The 13634-nt window shown below is 37.4% G+C and overlaps 1 protein-coding gene across 1 annotated transcript in view; it reads left to right on the top strand.

The window, feature by feature from the left end:
- Positions 1 to 13634, top strand: part of tgfbr1a (transforming growth factor, beta receptor 1 a) — a 62991-nt gene that overhangs the window by 26551 nt on the left and 22806 nt on the right. Inside the window, exons 5-6 of the mRNA XM_058747690.1 lie at positions 1185 to 1352; positions 1629 to 1785. Of these exons, the coding sequence (XP_058603673.1) occupies positions 1185 to 1352; positions 1629 to 1785 (325 nt within the window). The remainder of the gene's footprint in view (positions 1 to 1184; positions 1353 to 1628; positions 1786 to 13634) is intronic.

Below are 13634 nucleotides of genomic sequence, written 5' to 3'. Positions count from 1 at the left end.
ATTTTAGGTTTTCTATAGGTATTTTTAAAGAAATGTTCTATTTCTTCTCGGCTCTAAAATATTTAATTGACTAGACATTGCTTTTTGTGAATTCTTGTGTGGAGTAGAACTACACTGGTCAGCGCAGTAACATCAGTCTTTCAGTTGAAGGCAACCTGTATCATTCAGTGTGTGATAATTGAAAGCCAAATCATCTCTTAAGCCGCATTCAAATCTTGTTTTTTTTATTTAATTTTTTTATTATTATTATTTGCAAACTATTGTTTAAAAATATTTAAACTACAAGGATATGGTACGTGAGAATTCACCCCAGTGATCTTAATTGCTTGTTAAACTCCCTTAGCAGTGATTAGAAATATCTGGAAGATAATGGAAAAAGTCACTGAGATGCATTGGTCAAATGAACTAGGAATCCTATACATTTTAGGCTACCTGTTTAGTCAATTGAAGTGACAGTTCACCCAAAAATTAAAATTCTGTCAACATTTACCCACCCTCAAGTTTTTCCAAACCTGTATGAGTTTAGAACAAAAGAAAAAACTGTTTGGGAACCAAACAGTTGACGTTACCCATTGACTTGTATAGTATAGAGAAGAAAAAAAAATACAATGGTAGTCAGGCGCTATCGTCATGATTGCAACAACACGAGGGTGCGTAAATGAAAGAAATTTCATTTTTGGATGAACTGTCCATTTATCAATGGTTGGCTGTGTCCATTCACAAATCTTCTGATAGTTTTGTCAATACATAAGCATTGTTTTCAATTACTTTTGGTAGTTTTTTAGTAAATATCCTGTAAAAAGTTAAATCAAATTTGTAACAATTTTAGTTATGTCATTCACTTTAATTAAATTATATTATATACACATATCAGACATAATCTCCCCTGCTTGGCAGATTTTGTCATTGGCATCATCTATTAAAAACAATATCACTATTTCCAGTTACACTTTTTTTAGTGTGTCTTAGATTTTGTCAAATTATTTGTCTCAACATGCAGTACTGAGCTCAATAAAGCCACTCAAAAAAGCATTCAGCAAAATTCTTGAAAATATTTTTCTAGAAATGAAAAGTCGCCAGATGTTGATATATTTAGATGTTTAAAGCACAGCTACGGTTCAGAAAATGCTTATTATCCCTCAAAGCATAGAGCATTCAGTGGTTTCTCTCTCTGTGCATCTCAGATAACGGCACGTGGACTCAGCTGTGGCTGGTTTCTGATTACCATGAGCACGGCTCGCTCTTTGACTACCTGAACAGGTACACGGTCACAGTAGAGGGCATGATCAAGCTGTCTCTCTCCACCGCCAGCGGTCTGGCTCATCTACATATGGAGATTGTGGGCACTCAGGGTGAGTCACAATACACAGATCACTTTTCTTTTATCCTTTCTGAAACATAGACATATTTACATGAAAATGCACAGATTTTCATAGAAATAAGCTGCTTTATGCAGTGTAACACAAGTTCCCACTAAACATAATCGTGATGTTTTATATGTAAAGTAGATGAAAATAAATTGACCAACTAAATGTACTGCTGTTAAAGAAAACTCAAGATGAAAGAGACAGCCTTCAATTGATTTGAAGTCGTGTTTCATGCTGTACTGTGTCGTGTCCAATCCTCAGGTAAGCCTGCAATTGCCCATCGTGATCTGAAATCCAAAAACATCTTAGTGAAGAAGAATGGTACCTGCTGCATCGCTGACCTTGGATTGGCCGTGCGCCACGACTCAGCCACAGACACAATTGATATCGCACCCAACCACAGAGTGGGCACTAAAAGGTCAGTAATTCATCACTCGGCACCATTCACAGCGACGTATGTCTAGATCCAGACGACAGACACGCACTCTCCCACATTTGTATTCCAATGCACAGCAATATGGCTCCTAACTGGAGTGTTTGCTTGAGCTGAGGGCTTTGTGTGCCTGTGAATATTGGTGTTGTGAAACACCCAGTGATTCTAGCTTGTATGAGATATAATGCGAGCAGATTCGTAAGATAGCACTTAGCAGCTGTTTGTTGTAATTTAGTGACATAACATCACTCTCACACCTTCTTTCCTATCTACTCTGTATTGTTCTGTGAAGTAGAGGGTAAAAATGTCCAGAAATAAAAAATAAGTGACATAACAACAAGCACCTTTTGGCCCTTTACCCACTCACAGCCAAATAGAAGCTTTTGTAGACAGGTCAGTGACATGCTGTTGTGTGGCTTTTTTTTTTTTTTGTCTACTTGTTTGAAAATTCAGTTAATACTGATTACCATACTATGATAAACATTCAAATATAAAATAATATATTTCTTGGAAAAGAAAGTCTTATGTAAGTAGTATGGCATAAAGTAATATTAATATAATAATTATTATTATTTTAGTTTATTTATTATTATTAGGGATGCACGATATTGGATTTTTGCCGATATCCAATATGCCAATATTTTTCAACTCATTTTGGCCAATAGCCGATGCAGATAATGATATATTTCCTTTTGTTTGGAAACAACACCAAGTCTCTCCTGTGTGGAAATTATAAACAAATTATTTTTGATTTTGGTTAGTTTTTAACAAAAACGTATTTGTTAGAATTAAATAAACAATAATGAAGTTCTTTTATAACAACAGTACATTGAAAGCTTTGAAAATAATTATAAATCAACTATAGATTTACCATTGGTAAAGGCCTTTCCACACTGAGCGCGAAAAAGCGAAACGTTATTCCAGACGCGATGACGCGCTGGAATAAAACAACAGCTTCCTATGGATGCTTCCACACAGACCGCGAACATTCGCGCAGCAAAATGAATTTTTTTTTTTCGTCCAGTCCGACTAATCTTTTCTGTTTCGCAAAGCGAAAACACGGGCCATCCAATAAGATTTGAGTTAGGATCACGTGATCGGAGCAGCTGCTGTTGCACAAAAGGGTGAGAATGGTGGCGCTGTTTCGAAAACCAGTGTAAACAAACAATGAAGAAGAGTATCCTGGATAAGAGAGTTGATGCTGAGTTCTTGTTATCGTTGGTATTTGAGAACAGATTTATTATCTCATGTTCTTCATACAGAATAACATTTCTAATTATTATCCACTGAATCATGTGATCTGTAGAGCACCGTCCGTTTTCTTCCACATGCGCGAGTGTTATGAGTCAGAGCGCCTTCACTCTCTAGATCAGTGGTTTTCAAACTTTTTCCTGGGTACCCACAGCTCTGCACATTTTGCACGTCTCCCTAATTTACACACCTGATTCAGATCATCAGCTCATTAGGAAAGCGCTCCGTGAACTCAAATGAGTGTGTCACATAAGGGAGACATGCAAAATGTGCAGAGCAGTGGGTCCCGAGGAACAGGATTGAAAACCACTGCTCTAGTCTTGATCTTTCGTATTAAAATAAAAAAATCGAGTGAAACATTGTTCTACACTTGAAATATGAAAGCAAATAGGCATGATTATGACGATATATTTTCTGTATGTGTTTTGTATGCAGCTCATTTAATTTTTTTTATAACACTAAAGAATGTTTATGACTAATATTAGCAGTGTAGTGTTATTAAACATACAAAGAGTGTGTCTGCTTATTAGGCTATAGAATCAAAATCAACTATAAATCAAAAATGGAAGTCATTACAAGCACTCGATGATGATTTAAAGTGGGTAAGCAAATACATTAATAATTAATGAAATCTGATTTATTTTTTCCCAAATTCCATTTATTTTTTTCAAAATAATATTTTATTTTTTCCTTTCTAATTTTTCTGGAATCCTTTTTAATGGTTAAATTACATTTTATTAATCACAAAGCATGTCTAATTAATTAAAATCATGAAACTTATACAACTTCACATTAGTTTATTAAAAGTTTAACAAATAATTACATGTTTAGGGCGCTATGAAATGTTCTATTTTCTTTCACCATATGTTTATTGTTACCAAATTCTGTGTTGTAGCAAGTCTAATTATTTGAACATAAAATAATTAAACATAAACATAAAAACAACTTAATGTATTCAAATTTATTCTTAAAATAGCCTCATGAAATGTTTTCTTTTTCCTCAGAAATTCTGTGTTGTGTCTAGTTATCAAATGAAGGCATAAAACATTAATTTTATTTATCTTTCAATTATTGAAGATCAAACTTTATTTATTTATTTATTTTGGCAAACAAATGGGATTTACTATTACAATTAAAACATGGAATACATTTTGTTTGATCATCACTTTAAAAAAAAATTAAGTTTTAATAATTTTAGTAGTAGCCTAGTAGTAGCAGTACTGCAAGTTAAACCAAACTTTTATTTTGAAGGGTGGCCGTGAATACCTTTACAGTTCTGTGTGACACTAGTTTTACTCCAATGAAATGGTAAAATACTCATGAAGTGACTCTATGGAGCAGTTCTGAAGATGTTGTTCATGTGTTTATGTCCTCACTAGTGAGACGGCAGACTCACCTCGAGCGTTGTGTGTGTGTAGTAAATGAAACCGCATCTCCGCCATTCATTCATTCATTCATTCATACAGAGATGATCGCGTAATTTGAGTTAGTGCTCATCAGATTGCGTAAATCAGTTGAAAATGAATAGAAATTATGATTCTATGTGCATATATCAAGTAAACTTGTATAAAAATATCAGTATTTTTCCAAATATGAACTAAAAGCTCTAATGGACGCTGTTCAATGATGCTTGCTCTGACTGCCTGCCTGAGTTGTGGTGTTCTGACGATTTGTGCTACCTCCCATTAAAAAGATAGGTAGCACAAATTGATAGCGAAAAATGCTACGTATCAGATTGTGCTACCAGTATTTTATTCATGTGGTTTGAGGCTTTTTTTAATGTCCATACCTACCCCTACCCTAAACCTACCCGTCCACACCTACCTTACCCTAAACTTACCCTTAAAACAATGCAAATATATTATTGGTAGCACAATCTGATAGGTAGCATGTCTGTCGGTACAGCGGCACAAAATTTGGCGGAGGCGGCCGCCTCATAATTCTCTATGCAGGAAAAACCTGACAGTTTTCTGACATCCGTCCTCCACCCCAATTCCTCACTCTTAATCAATTCTGATCCCATACCAGAGATAGGGGGAGTTCTCTGGGTTCGGGCTATATTCCCGGGCTCGGAGCCCTCCCCCAGGACAGCATGCCATAATATGTTTACTATTTGCTCAATCAGATTATATGTAAGGGTGAACTTGTGAAAATGTATTTAAAAGCTTTTTTACACACACACACACACACACACACACACACACACACACATTCTGTATATATAGTAAGGCTGTCAACGTTAACGTGTTAAAGGGGACCTATTATGCCCCTTTTTACAAGATGTAAAATAAGTCTCCGATGTCCCCAGAGCGTATATGTGAAGTTTTAGCTCAATATACCCCACAAATAAATTTTTATAGCTTGTTAAAATTGCCACTTTTAGGGTATGAGCCAAAACACGCTGATTTTGAGTATGTAGCTTTAAATGCAAATGAGCTGTTGCTCCCGGAGAAGAGGGCATAGCTTCAAGAGCTCAAGCTCCGGTATTAGCAGTGCTAGCCTTTGCAAATAAACATTCCACTATTAGTACAAGCCTGTTATCTTTACAAAAAACGTACTCTGTTTCTAAGTCAGTCATCTAATTATACTAAGGATGTACCGATGTATCGACCGATTTTTGATTATCTTAAAGCCATCGGCATATTGGAAATAGCATGAAAAGGGCCAATACCGATGGTTTATTAATTAACTGCATGGAGACAATCAGTTGCATGTCTGTCTGTTGAGTTTGTGAGTGTTTGTGCACATCTCATATGTGTTTATGCGCAGAGAATGTGTGTGTGTTGGTTCGCGTCTCATATAGGCCATGTATGTGTGCGGAGAGTTTGTGTGTTTGTTTGTGTCTCATATATGTGTGCGGAGAGTTTGTGAGTGTTTGTGCGCGTCTCATATATATATATGTATATATATGTGTGTGTGTGTGTGTGTGTGTGTGTGTGTGTGTGTGCGTGCGTGGAGAGTTTGTGTGTGTTTGTGCGCTTCTCATATGTGCGCGGAGAGTTTGTGTGTGTTTGTGCGAGTCTCATAAGTATCTGCACGGAGAGTTTGTGTGTGTGTGTGCATTTCATATATATTTGTTTGAGCACTTAGTATACGTGTGACTGTTTCATATGTGTATGCAAGTGTCTCATGTATGTTTTCGTGAGTGAAGTTTGATTTAAGCCCTTTACGGCACCTCATATAATTGTGTTGTTTGTAAATATTTTGCTTTATTTACTGGTATTTTAGCCTGCATTATTTCCGAATGAAATAATAAAATGTGACGTACAGACTACTAATTTAGGCAGTTTTCTCCTCTCAAAACGCTTATAGGAGTAAAGTTTTTTTTAATCCATGCTGCAAACATCAAGACTCTTGTGTTTTTTGTTTGTTTGTTTTTTTAGTTAAGAAAACGCTGTACTTTATTATTATTATTATCATTATTTTATTATTATTATTATTGGCAAAGAAAAGGTAAAAAAATAGTATAGATAAAAAAAAATTCTACTCAAACTGGTTTTGGAACAGCAATAATACAGAGGAACAGGAACAGAAACTTTTAAATACCAGTTTTGCTCGGAGTGAACCAGTCGAAAAAGTTTTTAAGCCCCGCTTTATGCAGCTGACCAATATCGGTATCGGAATCGGCCAATAGTTGTTTGTTAAAATTGGTACCGGCCCAAAAAAATCCTATCGGTGCATCCCTAAATTATACTGTGCATAATAAATTTGCGTTTATGAATTACACAGACAAGGAGCACGACGGAATAAAAATAACAACATAGCTGGTCTCATGCTATCACAAACTTTATAAGTCCCACTTCTGATTATGAGTTCAACAACTTCAAGCGATCGACTCACATTGCTTTCATATGATGCTTTCATAACTTTTAACTACCACATTCCTATTTAAGATCATTCTGGTAGCACTTGAAGGCAGCATCAGTGATAACAGGCAGAGACAACGATAGCTTTAGCATCATTAGCCTTACGAAGTGCCAAGAAGCTCTTTCAGAAAGGCAATTTGGAAAACAAACGCGTGATACTTGCTTTGTCTGGAGCTGACATTCGTGCACGAAGCGTTGGTATTGATTCCTAAACATTTAGGGGATGTTACCGATTTTTTTCCCGGGATATTTCCTTAAAAATTTAATTTAACCACAGTGTCCTCGGCTCAGATGGGGTGAGATTATGGCGATTCCTATGTTCATTAGTGCATCCCAAAACACAACACTTGTAATGCCTCTTTGGCGCTGACATTGTATATATCTCCAGTTGTCAGACTTTGTCTCAGTGTCTTGTTTCCCCCTCCACTCATGCCCTTATTTGGAGTTCCTGTTCCTGTCCTTGTTTGTTGTGATCATTAGTTAATTAGTCCCCAGTCCTGTGTCGTTAATTATCTAGTTTTCCCCAGCCTTCATAAGCCCCGTGTTTCCCTGCCTCAGTGTCCGGTCTTAGTTGTTTGTAATTGTCATTTTGTGTGTTCCTGTGACCCTGTGTGTTGATCATTAAATACTGTGTTTCAAGAATTCCTCGTCTCCTCGTTTCCCTGGCTCCAGAGAGTGTTGTGACACCAGTCATGGCGGACTGCAGTTTCTCACTCAGGCCTTTGTTTCTGCTAATAGGGCAGAGAGCGTCACAAATGGGCTGGACTTTTTCCCCTCGGTGACGTGAACGGAGGGAGAATCTGAAACAGTTCGTTTGGAGAGACCATTCATGATTTATTGGTTTTATAAAAAAATTAGTTGGTGGATTTTTAACATTATAGGCTAGTTGTTTTCACACGCTGCGGCCACACAACTGTGTTCAAACACCTTATAAAAGTGATTTTTGCATAATAGGTCCCCTTTAATGCATGCGATTAAGGCTGGCCGCACACTAGAGGATTTTAAGGCCGATTTTAAGCCTGATTTGCACCATCGGGGGGTGTGGCTTGTCGCAAGTGATTTTTTGTTCAAAAATCCTCTATTGTGTGGTGTCATTACTATTATTTATCTGTTCCCGATCGAGACAGAGCGTCGCCAAACTCAAATCATAAATATCAAACATGTTTGATATTTACGACTCTTCATCAGACTGCCTCTGACGTGATACCCGCGATAGCCAATGAAAGCGAGCAAGTGTCACCTACCGGATGTTGCGTGCTTCTACAGCTGAAACTTGGCAGCCACAAACATGACATGAAAGCAGAGAATATCACCCATATTCTTTTCTATACTTTGTTTTTCTTCTCTAGGCACGTTTGATCTCGCGAGTGTCAGTGAGATCTCATTTCACTGTGAAAGCGTTCCTACAATCTTCAAGTGTGTGGTCTCGTGGTCTGGTCTGAAAGTCTAGTGTGTGCGTTCAGAGGATTATAAGGCTAAAAATCGGTTGAACTGTCTTCATGTCTGTGGTCTCCCATGGTTTTAAAATCGTTTAAGATTTGAAAATCGCCTAGTGTGCAGCCAGCTTTATTCAAAAGTCCTTAACGCATTAAAATAATTTAACGCAAAATTACGTAAGCACAATTTCTATTCTAAACCTTTTACCCAATTTCACTTTTCTGTTTAAGATCAGTTCATTTTAAGCTCTTAAAATCTGGGAATGTTTTCAGTCCAATGATCCAGTAAGTGAATGCATTCAAACAGTCAGTTCAAAACAGCACTAATGTAAAGAAACCCAGGCTGATTTTAGTGATTTGATTTTAAATTCAATTAAATTCAATTTCAATTCAAGTTTATTTGTATAGCGCTTTTTACAATACAATCGTTGCAAAGCAGCTTTACAGGAAATTAAGTTTATACTATATATATGCATACATATACGCATATATGCATACATATACGCACACATGCACATATATATACACATACATATACACATAGACACAGAAGAAAGACAATATATTTAAGTTATGACAGTCTTAACTTGGTAATTATGTGTTGTCTGAGGGTTGGCATCCTCCGTGGTCCTCCGTGGTGTTGCCATCATCTCTTCTCGGGTGTTTGGTCATCTCGGATCTTTTTAAGGGTTGGATCCAGACTGACGCTTCAGTAATTCCTAGTAACATCCCGTAGCAGAATCAGAGAAACAGATAGAGACATAATTAGCGTAGCTGCTGTTCTATTCAAGCAAAAATGATTTGTTCAACCCAATCTAAAGAATTATAATGTACATTTGATCAGATATAAATGCAGTACAAGATTATAAGATGCATTATGTGAATGCTTGGCTAAAGAGATGTGTCTTTAATCTAGATTTAAACAGAGAGAGTGTGTCTGAACCCCGAACGTTATCAGGAAGGCTATTCCAGAGTTTGGGTGCCAAATGTGAAAAAGCTCTACCTCCTTTAGTGGACTTTGCTATCCTAGGTACTACCAAAAGTCCAGAATTTTGCGACCTTAGGGAGCGGGTTGGATTGTAGCGTGGTAGAAGACTAGTTAGGTACGCAGGAGATAAACCATTTAGTGCCTTATAGGCAAGTAATAATATTTTGTAATTGATCCGGAACTTAATAGGTAGCCAGTGCAGAGACTGTAAAATTGGGGTAATATGATCATATTTTCTTGATCTGGTAAGGACTCTAGCCGCTGCATTTTGGACTATCTGTAGCTTGTTTATTGAAGATGCAGGACAACCAGCTAGCAGTGCATTACAATAGTCCAGTCTAGAGGTCATGAATGCATGAACTAGCTTTTCTGCATCTGAAACAGGTAGCATGTTTCGAAGCTTGGCAATGTTTCTAAGATGGAAGAATGCTGTTTTTGTAACATGGGAAATATGATTTTCAAAGGACAAGTTGCTGTCTAATATAACACCCAGATTTTTTACTTTAGAGGACGTAACAGTACATCCGTCTAGTTGCAAATTGTAATCCAAGAGATTCTGAGTACTGTTTTTTGGACCAATAAGTAATATCTCGGTCTTATCTGAATTTAATAGGAGGAAATTATTGGTCATCCAATCTTTTACATTTTTAACACAATCTATTAGCTTAGATAGTTCAGAAGTTTCATCTGGTCTTGTTGAGATATATAGTTGAGTATCATCAGTATAACAATGATAACTAATCCCGTATTTTCTAATAATATCACCAAGGGGCAACATGTATATTGAAAATAGCAGAGGACCTAGGATAGATCCTTGTGGTACTCCATACTTTACTGGTGATAGTTGAGATGACTCCCCGTTTAAAAAAACAAAGTGGTAGCGATCGGATAGGTAGGATCTAAACCAGCTTAAAGCCTGCCCTTGAATACCCGTATAGTTTTGTAATCGATCTATGAGTATGTCATGGTCTATAGTGTCGAACGCAGCACTAAGCCTTGGTCTGAAGCAAGAAGCAAGTCATTTGTAATTTTAACAAGTGCAGTTTCTGTGCTATGGTGAGGCCTGAAACCTGACTGAAATTCTTATAGATAATTTTTTTGCAAGAAGCAGCACAATTGAGCAGACACAACTTTTTCTAAAATTTTAGACATAAACGGCAGATTTGAAATGGGTCTGTAATTTGCCAGTTCACTAGAATCTAGTTGTGGTTTCTTAATAAGAGGCTTAATAACCGCCAGCTTGAATGGTTCTGGGACGTGACCTAAAGATAACGATGAGTTAATAATATTGAGAAGCGGTTCTTCTGCTACAGGTAACAACTCTTTCAGTAGTTTAGTGGGTACAGGATCTAATAAACATGTTGTTGGTTTAGATGTAGTGATAAGTTTATTTAGTTCTTCCTGTCCTATAGTTGTAAAGCACTGCAGTTTTTCTTTGGGAGCGGTGAATGAAACTGAAGTACTAGACGGTGTAGAACCTACATTTGTTATTTATGAAGAAATTCATAAAGTCATTACTATTAAACTGTGAGGGAATATTTAGATTGGGTGGCGTCTGTTTATTTGTTAGTCTAGCCACTGTGCTAAATAAAAACCTTGGATTGTTTTGGTTATTATCTATGAGTTTGTGGATATGCTCTGCCCTGGCAGCTTTTAGAGCCTGTCTATAGCTGGACATACTGTTTTTCCACGCAATTCTAAAAACTTCCAAGTTAGTTTTTCTCCATTTGCGCTCAAGATTACGAGTTTCTTTCTTGAGAGAATGGGTATAACTGTTGTACCATGGCGCAGTACGTTTTTCTCTAACCTTTTTCATATTGAGGGGGGCAACAGCTTCTAATGTATTAGAGAAGATAGTGCCCATGTTGCTAGTCATTTCGTCTAGTTCACGTGTATTTATGGGTACACAGAGCAGTTGAGATAAATCAGGCAGGTTATTAGTGAATCTGTCTTTGGTGGCTGGAACAATAGTTCTGCCCAGACGATAACGCGGAGCCATATAGTTAATATCGGTAATATGCAGCATGCACAATACAAGGAAATGATCAGTAACATCATCACTTTGAGGTACGATATCTATATCAGTAAGATCAATTCCATGCGATATAATTAAATCTAGCGTATGATTGAAACGATGAGTGGGCCCGGTGACGTTTTGCTTGACTCCAAAAGAGTTTATTAGGTCAGTAAACGCAAGTCCTAACGCATCATTTGTATTATCAACGTGAATGTTAAAATCTCCGACAATTAGCGCTTTATCAACATTAACCAATAGATCTGAGAGGAAATCTGCAAATTCTTTTAGGAATTCTGTATATGGCCCTGGCGGTCTATACACAGTAGCCAGAGCAAGAAATAGGAGAGATTTCTTTTGCATATCTGACAGTGTAACATTAAGTAGAAGTATTTCGAATGAGTTAAACCTGTATCCTGTTTTCTGAGTAACATTGAGAAAATCACTATACAGTGGGGCAAAAAAGTATTTAGTCAGCCACCAATTGTGCAAGTTCTCCCACTTAAAAAGATGAGAGAGGCCTGTAATTTTCATCATAGGTATACCTCAACTATGAGAAACAAAATGAGAAAAAAAAAAATCCAGAAAATCACATTGTAGGATTTTGAAAGAATTTATTTGCAAATTATGGTGGAAAATAAGTATTTAATCTAAATACTTTGTTATATACCCTTTGTTGGCAATGACAGAGGTCAAACGTTTTCTGTAAGTCTTCACAAGATTTTCACACATTGTTGCTGGTATTTTGGCCCATTCCTCCATGCAGATCTCCTCTAGAGCAGTAATGTTTTGGGGCTGTCACTGGGTAACACGGACTTTCAAGATTTTCGATGGGGTTGAGATCTGGAGACTGGCTAGGCCACTCCAGGACCTTGAAATGCTTCTTACAAAGCCACTCCTTCGTTGCCCGGGCGGTGTGTTTGGGATCATTGTCATGCTGAAAGACCCAGCCACGTTTTATCTTCAATGCCCTTGCTGATGGAAGGAGGTTTTCACTCAATCTCACGATACATGGCCCCATTCATTCTTTCGTTTACACGGATCAGTCATCCTGGTCCCTTTGCAGAAAAACAGCACCAAAGCATGATGTTTCCACCCCCATGCTTCACTGTAGGTATGGTGTTCTTTGGATGCAACTCAGCATTCTTTCTCCTCCAAACACGACAAGTTGAGTTTTTACCAAAAAGTTATATTTTGGTTTCATCTGACCATATGACATCCAAATGCTCTCTAGCAAACTTCAGACGGGCCCAGAGTTCTTGCTCAGAGTTCTTATGATCATTTTGACCCCACGAGGTGAGATCTTGCGTGGAGCCCCAGATCGAGGGAGATTATCAGTGGTCTTGTATGTCTTCCATTTTCTAATAATTGCTCCCACAGTTGATTTCTTCACACCAAGCTGCTTACCTATTGCAGATTCAGTCTTCCCAGCCTGGTGCAGGTCTACAATTTTGTTTCTGGTGTCCTTTGACAGCTCTTTGGTCTTGGCCATGATGGAGTTTGGAGTTGGACTGTTTGAGGTTGTGGACAGGTGTCTTTTATACTGATAACGAGTTCAAACAGATGCCATTAATACAGGTAACGAGTGGAGGACAGAGAAGCCTCTTAAAGAAGAAGTTGCAGGTCTGTGAGAGCCAGAAATCTTGCTTGTTTGTAGGTGACCAAATACTTCTTTTACCGAGGAATTTACCAATGAATTCTTTAAAAATCCTACAATGTGATTTTCTGGATTTTCTTTTTTCATTTTGTCTCTCATAGTTGAGGTATACCTATGATGAAAATTACAGGCCTCTCTCATCTTTTTAAGTGGGAGAACTTGCACAATTGGTGGCTGACTAAATACTTTTTTGCCCCACTGTATATTGTAGCGACACCACCCCCAAGACCAGTTCATGTTTATAACAGTAGCTTGGTGGAGTAGACCAATATAATCATTTGGTTTAAGCCAGGTTTCAGTCAAACAAAGTACATCAAAACTATTATCTGTGATCATTTCATTTACAATAACTGCTTTGGGTGCGAGTGATCTAATGTTTAGGAGCCCAAGCTTTAGAAATTGTTTTTGTTCATTTATTTTGCATTTTTCAGGTTTAATCACGATCAGATTTTTTTCTAGATCCTACATTAAATTTATATGTTGACCTCACTATTCGGGGAACAGATACAGTCTGTATAGATTGGACAACGCAAGTACTTCTGTCATTTAGGAGGGTAGAGCAAAAGCCATCATAGCAGTTATTTGAGAATTGGCTTACTAGTCATATGGAGCGTAGCGTCCT

The sequence above is a fragment of the Onychostoma macrolepis genome, chromosome 02 (genome assembly GCF_012432095.1).
Source record: "Onychostoma macrolepis isolate SWU-2019 chromosome 02, ASM1243209v1, whole genome shotgun sequence".
Classification (NCBI taxonomy): domain Eukaryota; kingdom Metazoa; phylum Chordata; class Actinopteri; order Cypriniformes; family Cyprinidae; genus Onychostoma; species Onychostoma macrolepis.
The sequence above is the reverse complement of the archived record's forward strand: the minus strand, read 5'-3'. Positions and strand labels throughout refer to the sequence as shown.